Below are 22,718 nucleotides of genomic sequence, written 5' to 3' on the forward strand. Positions count from 1 at the left end.
CATCTGTTGTCATCATCAGCTGTTGCATTTTTTTAGCTCAGGTTTTGATAAGGTGAACAGTCACCAGGGTTACTCAGACCTGCCAGCTCTCAAGAGTCCTTGGAAACTTGGAGAAAGCCCATATGAAGACACTTGTAAGCACACACCATCTCTCTGAATTGTTTCGTTTTCCTGTAATTGCTTTTGCTTTTAAAAATCAAAGAAGTTTTAAACAGGGCTCTCATTTTGTCATCCTTGCAATCAACTGGGGTCAGTTTGGAATTTGACAACTGGAACAAAAAAACCTTGAATTCAGTGCATACTTTGGTTTTGGTGCTGCTGCTTCGCACGATCCAATCCTCAGCAGGGATCCAGAAAGAACTGGGTGAGCATAGCTGATCCCCAAAAGGCGGGCTTGACTTCTTGGCAAATGGCTGCATTTTTTCACATTCTGTTCACTAAATGCTGAAATGTGGATGCATACCGAAATAAAAGCAATTCATTGTGTACAAAAAATATATAAATAAAATACTTTTTTACTTTCCTCATTTCAGGTTAGAATCCCCCACACGGAGTCTAAGCATGGATGCTCCAACAGGTGTTCATATTAAAGCTCATGCTGGAAAAATCGAGGGCCTTTCTCAGGAGGATATCATTTTCCAGAGTAGTGACGGAATGGTGAGTTCAATAGATGGAGCTCTTCCTGTATATCCTTATTGTATTCCTGACTATCACATCTACTGAGGTATTGGAATTAAGTTTCGAGGCGTTTTTAACAACACATTATGAAAGGCAAAGTACAAAATGTGACAAGAATGCAAGAAATGACTTAGCACACTGGTAGTGGGCCAAGAAAGGTGAAAATTATTCTAGAGTAGATGCAGACTGCTTTCTTTGATTAGCATTTGTGCTATCAAGTCACTTGATAGCAACACTTTCAACTTTGAAGAAACACTATAGACATTCAGAGTTCACAGAAACTATCAATTTTGCCATTTCCTAGGGATCCAGCTTCTCTCAGTATGACAGTCTTTAGGAGCCCCCTGTACATGAAAACCATCATGTGGTTGCCCAGAGTGCTGCACTTGTCCCATGGAGTTAAGTGTAAATGAAGTCGAAGATGGAAAGTAAGAGTCTTTTCTAAAAGTCAATGAAAATAAAGATAAAATCTGAGACTTCAAGTCTAGAAACATAATGGTCTCCCCTTATCTGCAGGAGGTATGTTCCAAGACCCCCAGTGGAAGCCAGAAACCTTGGATAGTACCAAACCCTACATATACTATGTTTGTTCCTATATGTACATTCCTGTGATGAAGTTTAATTTATAAATTAGGCATAGTAAGAGATTAAGAACAATAGCTAATAATAAAATAGGCAATTATGCTAGCATCACCACTCTTGTGCTTTGGGGCCATTATTAAGTAAAATAAGGTGAGCTGAATATAAGTACCCAGATACCTTAACAGTCCATCTGACAGTGCACAGGCTGTGAGTGACTAACACTTGGGCACCATTGACAGAGGGGAGATACTGGACCCAGGCTTGGTTCATATCCCCAAGCAGGATGGCTGAGATTTAATCACAACCCACAGAGGTGCACAATTTAAAATTTATACATTACTTCTGGAATTTTCTTTCTTTTTTTTTTTTTTGAGACAGAGTCTCACTATGTCGCCCTCAGGAGAGTGCTGTTGCATCACAGCTCGCAGCAACTTCAAACTCCTGGGCTTAAGCAATTCTCTTGCTTCAGCCTCCCAAGGCTGAGACTACAGGCACTCGCCACAGTGCCTGACTATTTTCGTTGTTGTTGTTGTAGTTGTCATTGTTGTTTGGCAGGCCCGGGCTGGGTTTGAACCTGCCAGCTCTGGTGTATGTGGCCAGCACCCTAGCTGCTGAGCTACAAGCACTGACCCAATTTCTGGAATTTTCAATTTAATATTTTCGGACCTCAGGTGACTACAGATAACTAAGACTGAGGAAAGTAAAACCATGGAGTGGGGAGAGCGGGGACAACTAACACAAAGCAGAGTCACAGTGAGGCTCAGAACACAGGGTACTCAATGCAGATTATTGGGACCCCAGCTAAAAAAAAAAAAAGGAAAAAACTCAGTCAGCTGAAAAATCAAACATGTTAGAAATGTTCTTAAAAGCTTTCAGAGGTGTCCAACCTGTGGCCTGAGGGCTACATGCTAATTTTGTGGGGACTTTTTTTTTTTTTTTTTTTTTGCTTATCTATGGTGTCAAATATCACCAAAAGTATGCATGGGCCTTTTTTTTGCTAATTATCATAGTTTTCAATAGTGTTTGTGTATTTAATGTGTGGCCCAAGACAACTCTTATTCTTCCAATGTGTGGCAGAGAAAAAGAAAACAAAGGGCGTTAGCTTATAAGCTGATTCTAATCATATGGTACCAGGCTATAAATCTGTACAAACAACTGATTTCATCTTCTCTTACCCCTGGCTGTTTTCATATCTATGTATATGCACAAAACAGGGCATTGCTCCACGGATTTTCTTTTAAATAGCTCTGTTTTAGCAGCAGTTTGCAGTGAGTGACTGGGTTGTGCTTGTCTAGGCTGCCATTATGCTTCCTAGGCATGGAGAGGGGGGTGTTGGAATAAGCGTCCATGAAAGCCGCTAACACAGTGAGAGAGCAGGTGGATTCCCACTCTCCTGCTAGGATGGATTATTACCCTGAGATAACACCCAGGCCCCACACCTGAAACAAGTTGCAGTGGGCAAATTACAGGGCAGGGAGCTAGGAGGCTTCAGCTCTAGTGCCAGGTCAATTTACTAATTACCTATTACAATTCAGGGAAGTTTACTGCCTCTCTGTGGGCCCATCTCCTTACTTGTCCAAAAGAGAAAATATTTGCTTAACTATATCACCAGGTTTTGAGACACTAATGTGGTGATATGGGTGCCAACATTTTGAAATTACATTAATTTGATATTAATAGGAAGGGGAGATAATACGCAAGGGCATATGTGCTATCATCACAGAGCCCATGAGGGCAGCAGCAAATAAATGCAGAACGGAAAACAAGATGTTGGAATCTCATTACCAAATCATAATGTCACTATACCCTTAAAGTGTACCAAAGAATTTAAACTGATCTTAATTTTGAAATGATATTACTTACTTCCATGAATTAGGAGTCATGCTTACAAATGACACACAGTCATGCCAATCATTAGGGTGGACACTCCTTACTAGGAGGAAGTAGTTCAAAGTGATGTCCAGCCTCCCACAAATACCATCCCATAAACGCAAATGAATATGAGCAAAAAAGACGGTTTGTGGACTACCAGTGACTGGAATTTGCTGGAAAAGTAGGAAAAATATGACAACTTGAAAAAAATTGTCCAATTAGCTACAAAACAGAGGATGGGAAAAGCAACAAGTTAAAGTTGTTAGGGAAGAGCAAGTACTCGGAGAACCCAAGGCACTGGGCAACGACAGGGATTCTGCTTCAAAATAAAATAGTATCTCTTTAGCTTGAGTCAGACAGTGTACAGGCATCCAAAAACTTTTTAAACAGGGGGCCAATTCACTGTCCCTCAGACCGTTGGAGGGCCGGACTATAGTTTAAAAAAAACAAAAAACTATGAACAAATTCCTATGCACACTGCACATATCTTATTTTGAAGTAAAAAACAAAACGGGAACAAATACAATTCACACCGCTTCATGTGGCCCACGGGCTGCAGTTTCAGGACGCCTGGTGTAGCAGATCACACTGGGCCAAGCTGTACCCGTGACACCACTGCTGTGGGCCCCTCACACTACATGTGCTGGGTTGGCATCCCAGGGTGGCAGGCAGGGGTTAGTTTCCACATTGGAAGGTGTGGATGAGAGAGCTGTGAAAGAGCGGCATGAGCTCACCTTTTTGGCAAGGAAGAAAACCGCACCTACCCACAACATACCCTAATTCCTCCTGACAAGCAAGCGCCCTGGATTAGGTAGGCTTGCTTGTTCAGTGTGATGATTTTTATATCCTTATCAAAAAGATTTGCAAACACCCATCGATGGCTATGTGTTTGTATTTCAATTGAACTAGATTATAACATGACCAGAAAACCCAGTCCCTTTCATTTTAATCAGCTTTAGTCTGTATGTCTACTGCTTTTCAGCATCTGATGGAAGACAGTGGAGTTTGAAATACTGTTTAAAAGTTAGGGGGATGTCAGCATTCGAAGGTAAAAATGATTAAGATCTATTTCTGTGGATGATAATTTATCCTGAGGGGGAGCAGATGATGTAGCACAAAGTCAAAGTAGCTAAGAAGATAAATGTGAATCCATTATCTTTGTCAAGTCATTCTGAATTAGGAATGTAAGATCATAAAACCAAAATGCAACTTGGTTTACGGAATGCACAGACTGTAAGGGCCAATGTGTTGTCGCAGTAGGGTCACATTTCCCAGCTGGCCTAGCACATGTGAAGAAGAAATAGTGGGCTCGCTAGGACTCAGAGGGGGAATTGTCAAGCCCCTGCCTGTGTGTTAGATAGAACCAGGTTCTAAAAGAATCAGATAGTTACCATGTGACTTACATCAAGGCAGGTGCCTATTTCACTTTCTATGAAGGGAAAAACTAATTTGTTTGAAACATTTTGAGGCAATGACTTTCCTGTTGATTAGAATTCATTCTTCCCTTAACATCTCACCTCTCAACTTCTCTTAAACAGCTTGTGCTTGATGCTGAAACTGTGTTTTTACCCAACTTGGTGCAGGGAACCTGGGGTCCCACTGCCAGCTCACAGGGACTCTATGAGATTTGTGCATGTTCAGATGGGAAGCTGTACATGTCGGTAGCTGGCATGGGCACCACGTGCCAGGAGCACAGTCACATCTGTCTCTGAGCTGCCCACCTCTTCCATGGAGCATCTGCCCCTCCAATGAGCTGTGCGGGCTGCTGGCCTCAAGCCCTCACACTCGGGGAGCAGCTGGACATCCTGTAGGACTGGGAAGATGAGCACCGACAGGAAGCCAGAGGACATGCTTTCCAGAGGAATTCAGAAACTACATGATCTCAAAATGGCACATGGATGTTAGAAACAGAAAGTAGATGAAATACCAAAGCAATGTATTTATTCCCTCGGATTAATTTTCATGAGAACAATTTCAACTATTCTTTTCCTCACCTCCCTCCCTATCAAAATGTTGAGTTGCTGTGTGGAATTGATTTATGATGTTTAATTGTGGATACGTAACTCCCTATGAAAGTTGCATTGGTCAATACTAAAATGTCCCCAAACTTCTGTGCAGCATGTCCTATCACTCAAACTTCAAGTTCTCCCTTCAGTTTGATGCAAAGTGTATGAAGTTTCACATAAAAATCTTTAATTTTAGGCTAGGTACAGTGGCTCACACCTGTAATCCAAGTGTGCTGGAAGGCCAAGATGGAAGGATTGCTTGAGCTCAGGAGTTCAAGATCAGCCATAGCAAGAGCAAAACTTCATGTCTACTATAATAAAAATAGAAAAATTATCTGAGCACTGTGGTGTGCACCTTTGGTCCCAGCTACTGGGAGCCTGAAGCAAGACGATTGCTCAAGCCCTGGAGTTTGAGGTTGCTGTGAGTTATGATGACTCCACAGCACCCTAGCCAGGGCAACAGACCAAGACTCTGTCTCACAAAAAAAAAGAAAAAGAAAGAAAAGAAAAGAAAATCTTTAAGTTTTAAAGGGTTGATCTGATTTTTCAGTATGTAGTCCAAGGAATAAATTACACAAAATTAGTCATATAAGCAATAAATATCAACCTGTATTTTTCACAGACTTCACAGTTTGAGTGTCTTGCTTCTTTAACACTCACAATCACTGTAAGATAGACAAAAATTTTCCCAAAGTGTCTAGTGACAAAGACTCAGATGGGACAAGTCACACAATCACATAGCAATTACTACAATCAAACCAAAATGTTTGCATAGCTATTTTCACTTTGAAAAACTTTGATATGCTTCCTTATTCCACCTAAACACCCACATGTGTCAAAACTGGACACATAGAAATATATTTATTTAACAAATGCAGAAAATGTAGCCCAAAGGGATTTAGTCACCTACCAAGATCAATGGGCTTGATCAGTGTACGGTGGGACTCCTACCTGTTCAGCCCAGGTACTTACCTCTGTGCAGTACATAAAAGCAGATGCTCATAGCTTATGAAAACGTTTAGTGCCAATTGGTTGTGTAAGTTACTGTGTGTATCAAATATAGCACACCAAACATATTGAGACAGGTTTGTTTTGTGTCAGTCACTCACTTACTTTGTAAGATGCCCTCCATCACAAAAAATGGTGGGATTTGTTTTATTTTTGTTTTACCTGTTATAAGAATCTCCAAACAGCTCAAGATGTAGTCAGACCAACAGCATAGCCACTTTCTCATGAAGGATTTGTAACTGTAAAAACAAGTTCAAATTCATTTTCTACCATCTCAGAATCAAAAGTAGAAAAGTGACTTCTTTATTTCTAGAGCTGTTTTAATATGTTCACTTAACAGCGTAGCCTACTTATAACAACTCCTATTTTTAACTTGTTAGTATGCGTCAGCACTTGAGATTGCAAAATAAAAATATAGTGCTTCCCAAGAAGTTAACAGCAAACTCAACTCTAAATGTAACGCTCCTCAAGTTTCACAGGGAGTTGGGTGCTTTCAATTATAAATTGGCATTCACATTTTCCATTTAATTCAGTCCTAACTTTTAATATCAGCTTTCTCACTGCAATGTACCTATTATCGAAGCAAATATAATAGTTCTGCTATTTCATTGTATTTACTCTCCTAGTCCATGTTTGTGCAAAACATGTCTTCATCCCAGTTGGCCACAACAAAGGATCACTGAACATTTATAAACCAGCTTGGTTTTCATAGTACATGTCCAAGAAATGGTGCTTACATGATAAAGTGAGGTCAAGAAAAAGAAATCAAGGTGAGGGCGGCGCCTGTGGCTCAGTCGGTAAGGCGCCGGCCCCATATACCGAGGGTGGCGGGTTCAAACCCGGCCCCGGCCAAACTGCAACAACAAAAAAAAATAGCCGGGCGTTGTGGCGGGCGCCTGTAGTCCCAGCTACTCGGGAGGCTGAGGCAAGAGAATCGCTTAAGCCCAGGAGTTGGAGGTTGCTGTGAGCTGTGTGAGGCCACAGCACTCTACCGAGGGCCATAAAGTGAGACTCTGTCTCTACAAAAAAAAGAAAAAAAGAAAAAAGAAATCAAGGTGAAGGGATGGAAAATAGAATCTTTTGAATAAAAGTTAAACTTTTCTATTTTTTGCTCCATAGCTATATAGAATCATTCCTAAAGTTGTTATAGTTAGTTGCATTCTCTGGAAACGTCATTAAAATCAGAGCTCTTAGATGGGCTATACTTTAAAATGCACTGCATAAATCTGTCTTCTCAAACACAGTATAGAATGTAATTAAATGTTCACTGATGGTCCCAGGTCACATTATAGTAAGTGGTTATACACTATTAAATCTTGACATTTTATGGATTCAAAACTATCACTTATTTCTTTTCCACTTCATGAGCTGAGTAGACGTGAGTCAAAAAGATGAAGATCCAAATATAAGCTTTGATAGTAAAGACATTTGTTTTGCATCACAATGTGCTAAAACTTCACAGCTGAGTAAAACAGCAACAGCTCCAGTCACTGGCAAAACTGCAGGCCTCCAACTCCCACAGGTTGCTATGTGGAGGACAGCCAGGTACACCCTTCTCTGAAGGTGGACAAACTCAAATTCAGGGGTCTAGCCATATGTGTTGATCCTTTCCTCCAGTTCACACATCAGGTAAGTCTCTTTCCCCTGGGGACTAGGGTGGAAGCAATTCTTCTGAAAGGGCAGAAGGTTGTGGAGTTCTGCAAAACTCCTACTATGTCAACATCACAAAGGCCAGACCAGGTTTTCTCTATACATTCCAATATTCAAAAGCAATATAATATATCCTAAGTGCTGAATATGAACTTCAACATAAGCTTTAAATAAGAAAGCTGACACCCAGATTTGGGTCACTCTAGAACAGGGGTCCTCAAACTGCAGCCCGCGGGCCACATGAGGCCATGTGATTGTATTTGTTCCCATTTGTTTTTTTACTTCAAAATAAAATATGTACAGTGTGCATAGGGATTTGTTCAGTTTTTTTTTTTTTTTTTTAACTATAGTCCGGCCCTCCAACAGGCTGAGGGACAGTGAACTGGCACGCTATTTAAAGTCTGAGGACGCCTGCTCTAGAACATAGAACTCTTGGTCCTCATCTGCCTAACTTTGAAGACCTGGGCCTCAGGTGTAAAGGTGAACTTTTCCTATCTGTCAGGGCTCACATATGAATTAACCTCAGACATGCAGCCATTCTCTGAGGAAAGGGAAATACCAATTCACCCTCCACCTACAGGAGAACCTTATTTAATAGATCTATTTCCAAATACATATATACACAATATATAGTAGAACCTCTGTCAGTTGACAACTCAAAGAACTGTAACAAACTCATCAACATACAGAGGTGGTCAGCCCAAAGAAGTGGGTCTTCTACTAACACATACATGTAGTACATGTCTGGTCTACAAAAATTAGGTCAATTAAGGAGCTGGTCAATGTAGGGAGGTGATGAACTATGAAGGTTCTAATGTGTATCAACTAATCTTACTCCCTAAAAAGGGTGAAATAAAATAAACTCTTAACTAAATCAATAAGCACCTAATAAACTTAGCATATACCAAATACTTTAATAGTTAATTAATCCTAAAAAAAGAAACTGGCTAAAAATTCCAGCATAAAAATATAGGAAAATTCTATTTAATTATTCCAATAAACACACACACACACACACACCCCTCAAAACTTAATGTAGAAAGATATGGTTTAAATCCCAATGAACTGGCTGGGCATGGTGGCTTAAGCCTGTAATTCTAGCACTCCGAGAGGCCACGGTGATTGGATCACTTGAGCTCAGGAGTTCAAGACCAGCCTGAGCAAAACTGAGGGCCCGTGTCTAAAAATAGCCTAGCATTGTGGCAGGCACCTTTAATACCCCAGCTGGTTGGGAGGCTGAGACAAGAGAATCACTTTAGCTCAAGAGTTTGAGGTTACTGTGAGCTGTGATGCCATGATACCCTACTGAAGGCAACAAAGTGAGACTCTTGTCTCAAAAACAATTAAATTAAATAAAAAATAAATCCTCATGAACTATTTCTCAGGAAATACAAGTTATAATAATTTCATATGTACATGTTGCTTTATTAAAATTATGGCACTTAACATAATAGCAGAAATAATTATACAATTTCACATCCAGAAGCAATACAATTGTGAAGGCGCCAACATTCTTTATCACCAATAACAGTAAAAAAAGTTTTAACATGTTCTGTAAGCCCTTAATTGCATAAAATATTATATTTACCATCATTTACAGCCAGTACACTTACATAAATAATTACCATTACCTTTCTTTTACATTCTGCAAAAGAAACATATTAAGTGTGGCAAGATGCTTGAACATGATGAAAATTAAATGTGAGTTCTCAGTCATTCGTGGGAAAAATACAAGCTGATAATTCCTCCTTTATAAACTACTATATACCATCACAATGATTTTAACAAGTTTTTTTATGCTTTTAATGTAAAGTTTAAAAAAAAAAAAAAAACTCTACTAAGTGCACCATACTGGAAGACAAGTATTTGTTTTTAACTGCAGCACCTTTAGACAACAAAAGATTGCATCCTGTTCAACCACACCATATAAATTATGACATTGGTGGAAATAAAGTACACATAAACACAAAGTAAATTGTTTTGGTAAGCAGTTTTCAGAAACAATATTGACAACTGATAATAAGAACTGCCCCCATTCTGACTTTTCCATATGCTATCTTCATGAAACAGGAAGCCTGTAAACATAAGACGTAAAAGAAACAGTAAAATGAGGACGCTAAGTGCACCCAGCACACTGTAAGCACTACCTTCACACTTCTGTCAAGTCATAGTCAGTATTAAAATATTGTACCATTTTTAAGTGCATGGAGTATTTATGATGTGAAATTGCCAACAAATTCATAATCAGAGCCAGCTGATAAGAAAATAATGCATCCAAGGAGATCCACTTAAAAATATGATTCAAAGATTTAATTATCCTTAGATGTTTAAATCAATGATATGTCCAGTGTTTCATTAGCTCCTTCAAAAATACCATGTTAAGAACAAAAAATTAACTTAATGTTAAAAACACAAAATTAACTTCATCCTAACCAGAGACATGGATCTAACAAACTGCTAAGCTTTGGTTATATAAAGTGCAGCTCAATAATGTGCCATCCCAATCATTCAAATACATCAAGCGATTTTGCAGTTTACCATCTTCCACAAAATCATTTTCTTTTAGATTCAGTTAGGGTTTTCTGTTGGTATTCATGTTAACATCGAAATTCTTTTAGAACACTTTGCAATGTGCTTCACAATTCCTAGCTAACTGGCAATGAAGCTTAGTGAAGTACATACAGCAATTCACATTTGTGCTATAACACATTCAAGATCTACTTCTGCTTTTTTATCTTTAAGTACTTTCACACTTTTTGTTGTATGAAATTTTCAAGTTTTATTATGATACAGGCAGTACATTCCATCACCCTCATTGCAACCTCAGAAGTGAACCTGTCATTTGGGATCTGCGGAAAAGGAAGCAAATCAGGGTATCTTGTTTTTAAACTGTCTACACCATAAGCTTCCAACGTGTGGACATCATTTGTCAGTCCTTCAAGTTGTTGACTATACTCTTCTATTTTTTGTGCAAGTGCAGTTGGTTTTACATCTTTATCAGACTTTCCCCTCACAGCATAGTCAGCTGCAATCAAAGCTAACTTGGTAGAAAGGTAACATTTAAAGCACACCCATTCATTAGCATTTTTATGAAGGTCATTTCTGGCAGATGAAAAATTTGCTCTGGCTTGTCTTAACCATCTACGTGCTTCAACTGGATTACCAACTGACTTGAAAGTGGGAGGAACAAAGAACCTTTGAGAATAAGTCTGGCCAGATGAAGGACATTTTTCTTTATTTTGTTGTTGCCTTTCAGATTTATGGCTTGTTGCTTCTTGATTCCATGAAGTATAAAATCTTTGAAATGAATACTTATCTGACTGAAATCGGGACGCTGAGGTTGGAAATGTTCGTCTGGCGGCTCGATCTGCATTTTGATCTGCAAAAGCCTGTTTTTCTAATCTGCTGATTTCATTCTGCAAGTGTTTAAAAACTTCATTGGCAATGTCATGATTCTCTGGATTTTTGTCAGGGTGCCATTTCAAATACAACCGCCTAATAATCTTTTTTCGTTCTGATTCTGAGAGCTTCCAAGCTTGCTCCACCACTGATGTCACTTCTTTTAAGATTTCTGGCAAAGAATTAACCTTAAGCTTTTTGGGGGAATGATGTTTTGAAGAGGAAGTTTTGTGGCTCTCTCTACCAGAGAAAAGAGGAGGAATGCTTCTCAGACCAGGGGCAAGGAACTCTGTAGGGCTGGTTGGTGTAGAAGGAGCACTGTCTCTGCTTTGAGAGCTTTCCTCAGGTCTTGAAAACTTATACAGATCAAGAGAGCTAACTATTTTATATTCACTATAACCAATATCAATCTGATATATCTTTCCTAGAAAACTAGAACTGTCAGCATCTTCTCTTTCAACTTCTTGTACAATAATTGCATATGTGTATGTTGGCTGGTATGATCCATAGATATCCCCGCCTTCAGCATCAACAAGGTATCCAACATATTCTCCTGGGTAAAAAACATTCATTGGATCCATAAGCAGTGTGTAATGAATTTCAGCAGGTATTGGTGTGCCAGGCGTTGGAAGCTCCAGTTTTGATGGTTCTGAAGAGTCATATTTCACTCCTAAGCTATCAAGTTTTTCACTGATCCTGTAAATATCATTGCATCCTAGCATAGCAATTAAATATGAAGTATCAGAAATCAAATTGTCAGTTGCTGATTTAAGTGTCATTGCTAATGCTAATAGGAAATTAATGTCTTTACTGTCTGAATGTTGGATATAGAGCAGGATGACCGCATTACCAAATCTCTTCAAAAAAGCAAAAGTTTCGCTTCTGCTGTGGGGAATAGGATTAAAACCTTTAACTCTTAATGTTGTTTGAAGCTTTTCAAAACAGGACACTTTCAATCCTTCTCTGAAGGCTTTGCAAAGTCTTACAGCTTTTTCTTCATTGGCCAGAAAAGCATTATCATTTTCATGCTTCATAATTCTAATGAGTCCCGTAATGAACTGTTCAGAAGACAAGAGTAACTGCAACCGACCCTGAAGAGAACACAATGCTCCAAACTGACAAACTTTGGGAGTCTCTTCATCTAACTGTTCTTCAAGTATACTGCTCAATAAACGAGGTCTAAGTTTTTGAGGAAAGAGCATTATGAGCTTAGTATGAAATCCATGGTCTTTCCCTAAGTAGCACTGGCTGAGATCAACCAGCATTTGCACACCAATATTCCCCTGGATCCGACTTTTATAATGTGGTGCATCATCAAACACTAGGATGCTTGACTTCACCAATCTGCCATCCTGGCTTGGGAGGTAAAGTGCAAGGTCTCGCACATTTTCAAGATCACTCCTTACTTTGACTGAATCATTTTGTAGACTCTTAAACAGACCAGAAACTACTCTCTTAACTGTACGCATTTCATTAGGATCTAACTGTTTTCCTTCAGAACTCTTGAATATACGGCTCAACACTTCAACATATTGCTTAGTTGAAATGATATCTTCAGTACCTAACAGTTTGAACAACTGATGAAATGTACCAAGTTCTAATGGTAGCTTGTACAAATAAGGTTTAAAATCAGATTCATATTCTAAATTTATCACTACCTCCTCAGGCTTCAGAAGTTTCCAACCATCTTCTACCATCACAAAAGCAACCCCCCGCAGTTGAAAACGAAACTCCCTTTTCTCTGCACTAAGAAACTCATAAATGCTCCTTAAAACCTTTGCTCTAGTTTTTACCATTTCTTCATCCAAAGTAGTTATGTTGCATATGTTCCTGCAGTTATTAATGACCTTATCAAGGGGGGGATCCAGGTTGACATTAAGCATATTTAAAACTTGTTCAAGCTGTTCCTGTGGACCAAGGTTACTACCTTCTTGTTCTTTGATATTCAAGGGTGTAGCTTTCTCAGGAAGAATAGGGCAGGATGTCCATAGTAGCTGGAGCACATCACACTGCTTGAATTTTGGATTTACCTGTGCTCCATTGAACTTTATAAGAGGAAGTGTTCCATTTACCTCTTGATATTGAGGATGGAATCTAATGAATTCAGCAGGGGCCCGCTCAGGACACAGGAACGGTATTAAAGATAATTCTTTCAGAAAATTTCCAGATAACAAATCCATTCGTTCTTGGAATATATGATGGAGAAGGATATCAACTGTATTTTGCAATGTTTCTTTGGACCAATTTTCTGTATTAGCTCGTACACTGATTTCCTTAGCAAACTGTAATAACTGCTGCTGGGAAAGAATGTATTTCAGTCCTATATTTCTTAAGAATTCCACCCAGGAAGTCATAAATACAACATGATTTTTGGGTTTTATAAGTTGCTCTAATTTTTTAAAGAAATCCTGTGGAATAAATGATTTTTCAGGAAGCATAACTTCAAAAACTCTCACAGTTCTATCATAAAAATGTTTTGCTTGCTTTAGTCGACTGTTAGCATCGTGGATTATCATCAAAGTTTCCAGTTTTTCAAAAAGTTGTTCCTTAATCTCTGATAATTCTTCAGCACTTGATAATCTATTCTTAAGATAAATCAAGTGCTCTAATTTTGCATCATAAGAGAGATTTTCAATTTTTGGTAAGAGGTGTTTCAAATATACCTCAAGATCATCTACAGGTACACAACCAAGCAGCTCATACAGTTCTTTTAAGTGTATTTTTTCTTCAAGAAATGCAGATGATGATGATTGTGTCCATTTTTCCACTTCAGCTGCAGGGATACTTTTTGCAAGTACACAGCATGTTCCAAATTTTACAATGCTCATATATCGGCCACTGATGGACTTATAACATGGAAGTGACTTCAAAATTTTTATGTCATCTTGGGACATCAAGTGATTCAGATTGCAGTTGAAATACATCAAAAGTGCCTCAAAGTCACTTTCTACTAATTTTTCAGTTCTAAATGTTGAAGTTTGAACCATGTAATGTAAAGCCTTCAAAATGCTTGTGGGGCTCTCTATGTTTGCTGTGTGACATGACAAAAGAGGAACAAATGCACTGTCTTTGGAGCAGATTTTGTTCAAAGCAAGCTGAATACAGCCAGCTTTCATTAGAGCATGAAAAACTTTATCACTCTGGGCATTTGGAAAAACTGCAATGTGCATAAGGCTTAGAGGAAGCAGAACATCACCTTCGGGAACCACAAGCTGGTTGGCTGAAACAGTAAACTTTGTTCCTGGAAGCAACGCCCAGTCTTTTAGCGTATCAACAACAATGTCAAATGTTGGTTTTGTTTCTTCCTGATCTTCTTTCACATTTACAGATTCACTAATAAAATGCCATGCATTCTTAAGCCAAGACTCACTTGCAAAATTGTCTTTCCACTTTGTCCAATTTTTGGTCTTATATTCACGAGGCAACACAGAAGATAGCAAATCAGCAAAGCTGGAAATGTCAAACACTTTTGCAACTTTACAGTTCAATAAAATATTACTATATTTCAAATACAATGTATTCATAAATAAGTCTTTGCGGGATGGAATCAATTCATGGTATGTTGTTAGAAACTTGGGTCGTTTCACATCAAAAGTTTGCAAAACACTGTCCAGCGTAATGAGAAGGGGCAGTCCCTCAACTTCAATCTCATTTTCTTCTGCATCCTTAAAACAATAATCAACTAAAAGCTTTAAACTATGAAAAAGTTTTAGGTTAGTTTGCTGAAGCCGACAAGGCAGCTTCCCAATATGGCAAGTAGTATCAGGAGAGGAAAATGTCATTAAAAAAGATCTAACATCAGCAGGGGTCACATAGCTAACGGGAATACCTGCATCAATGAGACAGTGGTAAAGATTAGCAGTTTCATCACAGTTATAAACCAAATTGAAACCAATTTCTAAAAGTAGATGTTTCAATCTATAGACATTCTCTGCTACTGTTTTGCGTGTTGTGATATTATAATCAGCATTTTTAAGGTGTTGTAATTCATCCTGTAATAAATTATCAAAAAATGGTCTAGTTTTATTTGAAGTGGACATGTTAATCCAAGTAATTATAACTGCAGAGTGCAAATCAGAGCCATCAATATTTGGAGCACGTACAACAGGTAAAAGACGTTTCATATCTTCATGAATGCAACTATAAAGTGCTTTCACTAGACAATATAAATCTGGTTGCAAATCAAGTCTATTAACTGGGAAAAATGATAAAAACTTCTTTAAAGTATCCTTTACAACATGAATGGGTGTGTTCTGTAAAACTGATAATGTTGGGTCAGAACCAGGGAAATACCGTTTTTTTAACTGTATTAGTAATTCAACATATGCAGGAGCTATTAACACTGTCATTAAACTGTTATTCCAGTCACTGCGAACACCAACTCCATTATCATCACGCCACAGATTTCTTCTGGCTGAATCTAGTGCAAAATGTCCATTCATGTGAAATGGCAGCCCTGTCTCCAGAGAGAGAGGCAAAAAGCAGAAGGCTCTGTGGGGTTTTTTATAGTTGTGAGTAATGCAAGCAGCTACTCCCCCACGTGGGAAAAGTGTGATATCTTGGTTCTTGTGAGCTGATAAAACGCTCTTGGATACTTTGTCCATACTTGAAAAACCTGACCTATTACAAATTAGCCATGTAGTAAGATTTCCTTCAGAGTCCTCAGTATCCATAGTATAGGTTATCTGTTGAACTGGTATATCTGGGAGCTGCCTCTTCTTAGTAACACTGTCAATTACAGATGCATGAAATTGTTTCCTTTTCAGTCTGTCTCCATCAGTGATTTTGCCCTTCACTGAATACAACACATTTAGAGCTCCAGTACCTTTATCTATTTCACAAATTGAAATCTTTTCCATGTGATTAAGAAACATAAGAAGTTCTGCCCCATCTGAGCGCAATTTGTCCAAAAGATTCTGAACCATTCTGTCTGATGATGGAACTGAGGAAATTTCTGAAATTTTTGCCATTTCTGCATTACGAAGAGGAAATCTAAACATTGTACAATTATCCAGTTTAAAGTGAGTTCCCAAATAAAGATCCAGAACATCTGAGAACTGTGTCCTAAAATCTGCATCTAAATCTCTAAACATGCGTCCAGGACTAATGGATGTGGCTCCTGGTGCATATCTGGCATGAGGATCAAAAATACACAGGATGTCATTGCCAGAAATAAAAGACGGGCAGTCTGTGATATGATACACAGAATTGAATCCTATTCCATACTGTCCAGTTTTACAAGGGTTTCCTTCTTTGGTGCCTTTTCCGAGATTCTGAATTCCTCTAACATCATCTTCTGTAAATGGTTGGTTGTTGTACACACAAAGTGCTGGCCCTTGCAATGGGGCCCACTTATCATCAAATATTCTATCAACTGGATGCTGTCTAGGATCAAACACAAAACAGATTTCTGTGGCCTTTGCATCATCAGCATTTTGAAGAAGCTCTTTCAACATTTCCTTTTCTGAAGGATAAGCATTAAGGATACTTTTAATTCTACTGGTCAACTTTTCTTTCTGCCCAAATTCTGTGCCAAGTGTTGTAAAACAGACATTGGATGCATATCTTTCTAAAGCTTTATGTCGCTTTGGGACTGCTCCTAGTTTTACAGCTACTTCCCTGGGAATATCAGCATGACAATATTTTACAGTGGTATCCTTCACTTTTATCCAAGGACAATCATTGTAGCATAACGATTTAGCAGGGAGAAGCATAAGATTAGTATCTGGCAATAATATCTTGCCATAATTTTTCTCACAAAATTCTTGTTTCTTTTCTCTAATAAGACTCCATATCCCTTCACTAATAATTCGTCGACAAAGCTGAAAATTCTCTTCTGATATTTGCTTTGCTCCTCTATCTTGATCAATAGATTCTAAAACAAGGGCAAAATCTTCAACAGTAAATGACTGCCTCACACCCACACTTTCAAAAAGCTCACGAAAATTATTTTTATATTTATTAGGTAACTGATAGAGGTAAGGTGCTGCTTCAAAATTCAAATGAAAACAGACTTTTTCTGAGCTAACATATGCATTTTCAACTAGGATGAAGCTAAAGGCTTTTAACTTTTCAATAATTGATGTCTTAATGATTTCATTTTGCATCACAGCTTCATGAAGGTATTTGTAGCAAGCATTGGTGATATTTTCCTGGTACAATGTAACACCATCATCAACTGATTTTGCAACTTCTTTCAATTGGTTTATGACAAGATCAACCGTTGGCTTCCTAAGTAATCCCAAAAACTCTTTAACAGCCAATGACACTGAACCACAGCCTCTGAAGGAATGGGGATTTTCATTTAGAATTGGTTGCAAAAGACAAACTATATCTTGATATTCGGTTGTATAAAGATCAGTTGCTGCAAACATAGTTTCAGGTTTAAAACTATTACCTTTCCAGTCCAAAGAGAAACCTGCTGGTTTTGTTAGAAATGGAAGGAAGGGGATTGTCTGATATTTTGCAGCAAAATCTTTTGCTCTAGGATCTCTTATTTTTAGTTTCTCATCAATAAGACTTAACAGGATAGTACTTCTTAGACAAGCAGCAACATGGTCACTTTTGTTAACTTCAGCTATAGACTCTGCACGTTCTAGCATGTCATCCCACAAAATATCATCTTTTGCCATACCTAACTGAACTAGTTTAATCAAAATAATGGGATTGAGATAATCTTGAGTAGAACCATAAGGAAATCGGCCATCTCTAAGATCAAATAACTTTGCAACTCGTCCTTCAGGGTGGATCAACCTTGATGGTAACACCAAAGGATGCCCTTCAAAGGAGCAAGGAATACATGGAGTAACACGAAGAATACCTGAGAACTCATCAATTTTTTCATTTAGAACAAAATTCATTAGAGGGTCTCTAAGTTCTGCTTCAATTTCTTGAATATTTGGGAAAAAAACTTCTGAAAAAAACTGTTTCTCTGAAAATGTATTTTCAAGCAGTATCTGTTTGCAGCCAGCTTCTTCAAATCCTAATTTTACTGAAGAAGGAAGTTCAACAGCACAAAGGTTTTTGGACCCAGTCTTCTTGAGGTATTTTAAAAATATCTGGAAGGCTGCTGGACCAACATCTCTTCTTTTAAGTATAGAGTCATCCAGAAATCTCACATTATTCATAGAAACCCAAGAATATCCATCAGAGAAGACTTTGGTCAATTCTTTACCTTTTCCATGAGCTATATCTTCATAAAATCCTTGACAAATTACAGAGAAATCATCGTGAACTAAATCAGGATCAGGCCACACTGAGTAGTAAGTGTAATCAGTCAGCTCTCCACCAGTGGCCAGGTCCCTTAAGACACTGAGTGCCTGTAAGTAAGCTTTCACAATCACATGTCTCATGAATGTGGTGTTCCACCGTCCTTTTGTATCTGTCTTCCAGATTTCTTTTCTATTTGAAGTAACAGCAAAGCATCCATTGATATGAACTGGTAAGCCTGTTTTTATTCGTAAAGGTAAATAGCAAAACACCTCTCCAATGTGTGGTTTCACAGTCCACTTCTGGTCCTGGATTTCAGACAACATAATTCCCACTGCCCCACAAGGAACAAGTCCTAGCCTTCTTCCACTCTCACTCAGGGAAAACTTTAGTGCCTCTCCTATATCCATGCAGGTACACAGAAGCCACGTGGTACACTCTACTGTTTTCTGTGACAACTCATCTGGTGGCTTTTTTGATTGGCCAGACTTTGCCACTTCAAAGAGAGTAGCTGGGTCATCATCAGGACCTCTAAAAAGTGGTGACTGTAAATCAGCAATCCTTCTGAAAACATTGTGAAATTCTTCAACTGTAATCTGAAGAATGCAAGATGACTTTGGCTCATCAGTGGGAAGCTGTTTATTGCTGCTACTACAAGTCTTCATGAGCTTAGCAGCTTCTTTTAAAACACTTAATACAGGTGCAATCAACGCTTTCGAAGAGCACACTTTTTTTTTAATTATAACTGTATCCTGTGCAAAACTGGGATTGGTTTCCTCAATCTTCAAGTACTTCAAATACATTGAGTTTACACTCTGGGTGAAAATGATAAGCCTGTGTCCACAGAGACTAAATTCATCCACAAGAGAGTAAATATCAGCTGTATTATAGCAGGTACTACTAACTTCACTTACTTTTGCTTCTTGTTGAGTTCTAAAAGACAATCGGAAAAGAGTTCCATGATAGCTGTAAGGTGCTTCTATTGTCAAAGGTAACTGACAGCCAAATATGTCTATAAATGGTTTGAATTGATTAGGAAATTTCCTAAGTCTTTTCTGTTGTTTACTCCAATTAATTTTGATCCCTGGATTAGATTTGTCTTTAATGTGTTTACTAATGTGGTTTATGTTTGGATCAAACATTATCATGAATTCTCGACTCATAATGATGGGAATGTCAGTAAGATGGTACACAGAATTAAATCCAAGACCAAATTTTCCAACTTTGTCAACTTCTTCCCTTTTTAAAGATTCTCCTAATCTAGTTATATTCACAAAATCTGAATCAGAGAATTCAGAATTATTGAATGACCACAAAGCAGGTCCATGACAAGCTGCCATCCCTGGGTCTAGAAGATTCTCTCTTATGTCCATATTTCTTCTCATATCAATCATGAAACTGCACTCTGTTGCATTTGCATCATCAGCATTTTGTAATAGTTCTTTAAAAATGTCTGACACTGAAGGATATTCTTCCAGAATATTTTTAATTCTTACAGTAAGTGGTTCTCTTTGTCCAGACTGCTCAAATCCCATGTTTTCAGGATTGATCAATCTTGTACTGAGGCAAGGAACTTTTAGCCATTCTGCAGTTTTCATGGGTATATCTTCATGTACCAAAATGATTGGTTCCACAGAATCTTCAAGTAAATCATTAAGGTCATCAACTTTGATGTCACAATAACAGCATTCATGAATTGGCTTCATAATAAGTTTAGAAGGATTTTTGCTATGATGTATGGGAACTGGTGTACTGGGGTTTGCTGGAATCTGATTGCTATACAGCCATCTGATAATATTCAACATAAGGTGTAGATTTTGTTTGCTTTCTTGTTCACTGAGATCTTGGTCACTGTTGAGATATATCTTCTGAATAACCATGGAAATATGATCTGATGTCAACTCCTCTATTGAACCACAGAGCTTAAACAGTTGGTGAAATTTTGCCATGGTTTTAGGCACATTATGCAAATAAGGCTGAAGGTCAAGATCATGAATTGGTTTTATCACTGCTTGGGCAAGGGGACAGAATTTTTTGCCAGTCCAAACCCATGGAAATTTTAAGGCTTGAAATGATTCTTTCCCTTCTTTTAAATGATCATGCATGAATCCATAAATTTCGAGCAAAATATGCTGGAATTGATAGTAGTCTTCATCACTAAAGGTTTTTGAAGTATACCAATCAACAACAACCTTAAAGTGTTTCAAGACAGCACTGATGCTAGGTTTTACAAAAATACCTAGTGCTTTTTCCAAGTTCACATGGATACTCTCAACAAGAGGAAGGGAGGAGCCTACTAGAATTGCATGGGCTACATCACACATATCTGGTGGTACACAAAGATCACAGAGATCTCCTTTCCAGACTAAAGAGCCTGGATAATTTGGAGGCCTCTCCTTGCAGACTGGAACCCATTTGATTTTCTTCAATGTCATCCTTCCTTCAGATGACTGCAATAGTGTATGATTCTTATTTAAAACCAGTAAGAGTGTTTTGGCTTTCTTTAGAAGAACATCCTGATTTGGGCAAGAACTGACCTGTAAGGCTTCAATTTGTTTTGCCACTTGCACAACATCTTTCTCTTTGAGACTGGCTTCGTTTTTTAAACCGATCTGTCTTAAAGAGTGAAGAATATCTGGTGAAGTAAAAACTAAGGGTGGAAAACGGGTTTCTTCTTCATTATAAAAGAGATCTTTCAGTACTTCTATATCAGGGTCAAAGAGTTCACTGGCTGATGCCATCTGTTCCTGTGAAATCTGAATGAATTTTAATGGCATTAACCAATCAAGCACGTTTGGATTCTCATTTTTAAGAGAGGATAGATTCTCGAGGGTCCATAACATAAGCTGTGTTACCTCTTCATGTGAATAAAATGCATTTTCAATATCTTTTAAAATAAACTTTAAGCAGTTAGTAGTCTTTAGCTTCTCTATTTTTAACATGTTTGCCAAGCGAATAGTAGCTTCGTCACTACTGTCTATTACAGAAATAGAAAGTCGCAGGTCTGGTGGAAGTTTGGCAGTATGGTGTAAGACTTTGCAACCTTTCAATTTTGTATAAGAGGAAATTCTCTGATCAGATGAATGGTTAATTCGCTTGAATATTGTCAATTCTTGAATTATTCTTCTCTCCTTTTCACTGCTATCAGTTAAACTAGCCAAGAATTTCCTGAGGGCATCTTTGTGTGTTGGAAGTAGCGAAGTTATTTGGTTACACAATTTCTGCAATGGCGTCTTCTCCATTATCTGCAAAATAGCACTTGGTAATGGTGAATGAATGTATTTTTTAATAAGTGGATGTTGTATAGAGGCATCTAGTTTTTTAAGAACAATCCCTCCCAGTTTTTGTATGATATCTGCTAAAAATTCTGGAAGCTGTGCTTCAAATTCATCATCTAAAATGACTAATGATGGAGTCCTGAGCCTAATGAGTTCCACACAGGTCTGGCCTTCCTCTAGTGTAGTTCTGGGGATAAGTGGCATCTCATCAAATAAAGTCAAATCCTCTGAAAAATGTATATAAAGATTCTTCCAAACCATCTTAAGCCATGAAACAGATGGGTGATTTCTCTTTTCATCACATGGATACCACTGCACAATCAACTCTCTGCCAGGCCAGAATGCATTCATTACTTCTTTGATAAGACGTGCAAATCGTTCCGGATTTAGAAGCTGCAGTTGAGTACATGGTCTTCCTGTAAATCATATACAGAAAGGTTATAAATACATATGCATTCTGCTATAATAGCTTTCTATTCTTTTCTTTTGAGACATAGTCTCACTTCATTGCCCTGGGTAGAATGCCGTGGCATCATAGCTCATAGCAACCTCAAACTCTTGGTCTCAAGTGATCCTTTTGCCTCAGCCTCCCAAGTAACTGGGAGTACAGGCACCTGCCACAAAACCCCGCTAGTTTTAGAAATGGGGCCTCGCTCTTGCCCAGGCTGGTCTTAAAGTTCTGAGCTTAGGCAATCCAACCGCCTTGGCCTCCCAGATTGCTAGGATTACAGGCATGAGCCACCACACCCAGCCTTATTCTACTGTACTAGCATCCTATTCTCAAAGATAAGATAGTACTAGAAAAAGCATAACTAGGCTAAAGTAATTTTTAAATAATAATGATAGAGAATCTATAAATAAATCCATACTTATAAAAAACCTATGAGAAGACATTCTCCCTGGAAAGTGCTTACTTTAAATAAATATTTTAAATGTGTTTTAAAATGTATCCTATAAAATAGTTCTACAAATGGAATCAACATGAAAAACAATGCTGAGAGCTTATTTGTCTACAAACAAAAGCACCAAAGGAAAA

The 22,718-nt window shown here is 38.2% G+C and overlaps 2 protein-coding genes across 2 annotated transcripts in view; one reads left to right on the forward strand and one right to left on the reverse strand.

The window, feature by feature from the left end:
• The window catches only part of SGCG (sarcoglycan gamma), a 104,804-nt gene extending 99,043 nt beyond the window's left edge, over positions 1–5,761 (forward strand). Inside the window, exons 7-8 of the mRNA XM_053563478.1 lie at positions 534–657; positions 4,671–5,761. Coding sequence (XP_053419453.1) covers positions 534–657; positions 4,671–4,844 — 298 coding nt within the window. The 3' untranslated portion in view covers positions 4,845–5,761. The remainder of the gene's footprint in view (positions 1–533; positions 658–4,670) is intronic.
• Positions 5,762–9,197: 3,436 nt separating this feature from the next.
• Positions 9,198–22,718, reverse strand: part of SACS (sacsin molecular chaperone) — a 62,718-nt gene continuing 49,197 nt past the window's right edge. Inside the window, exon 9 of the mRNA XM_053563477.1 lies at positions 9,198–22,098. Coding sequence (XP_053419452.1) covers positions 10,544–22,098 — 11,555 coding nt within the window. The 3' untranslated portion in view covers positions 9,198–10,543. The remainder of the gene's footprint in view (positions 22,099–22,718) is intronic.

Source organism: Nycticebus coucang, chromosome 15 (assembly GCF_027406575.1).
Source record: "Nycticebus coucang isolate mNycCou1 chromosome 15, mNycCou1.pri, whole genome shotgun sequence".
In the NCBI taxonomy this organism is placed as follows: Eukaryota; Metazoa; Chordata; class Mammalia; order Primates; family Lorisidae; genus Nycticebus; species Nycticebus coucang.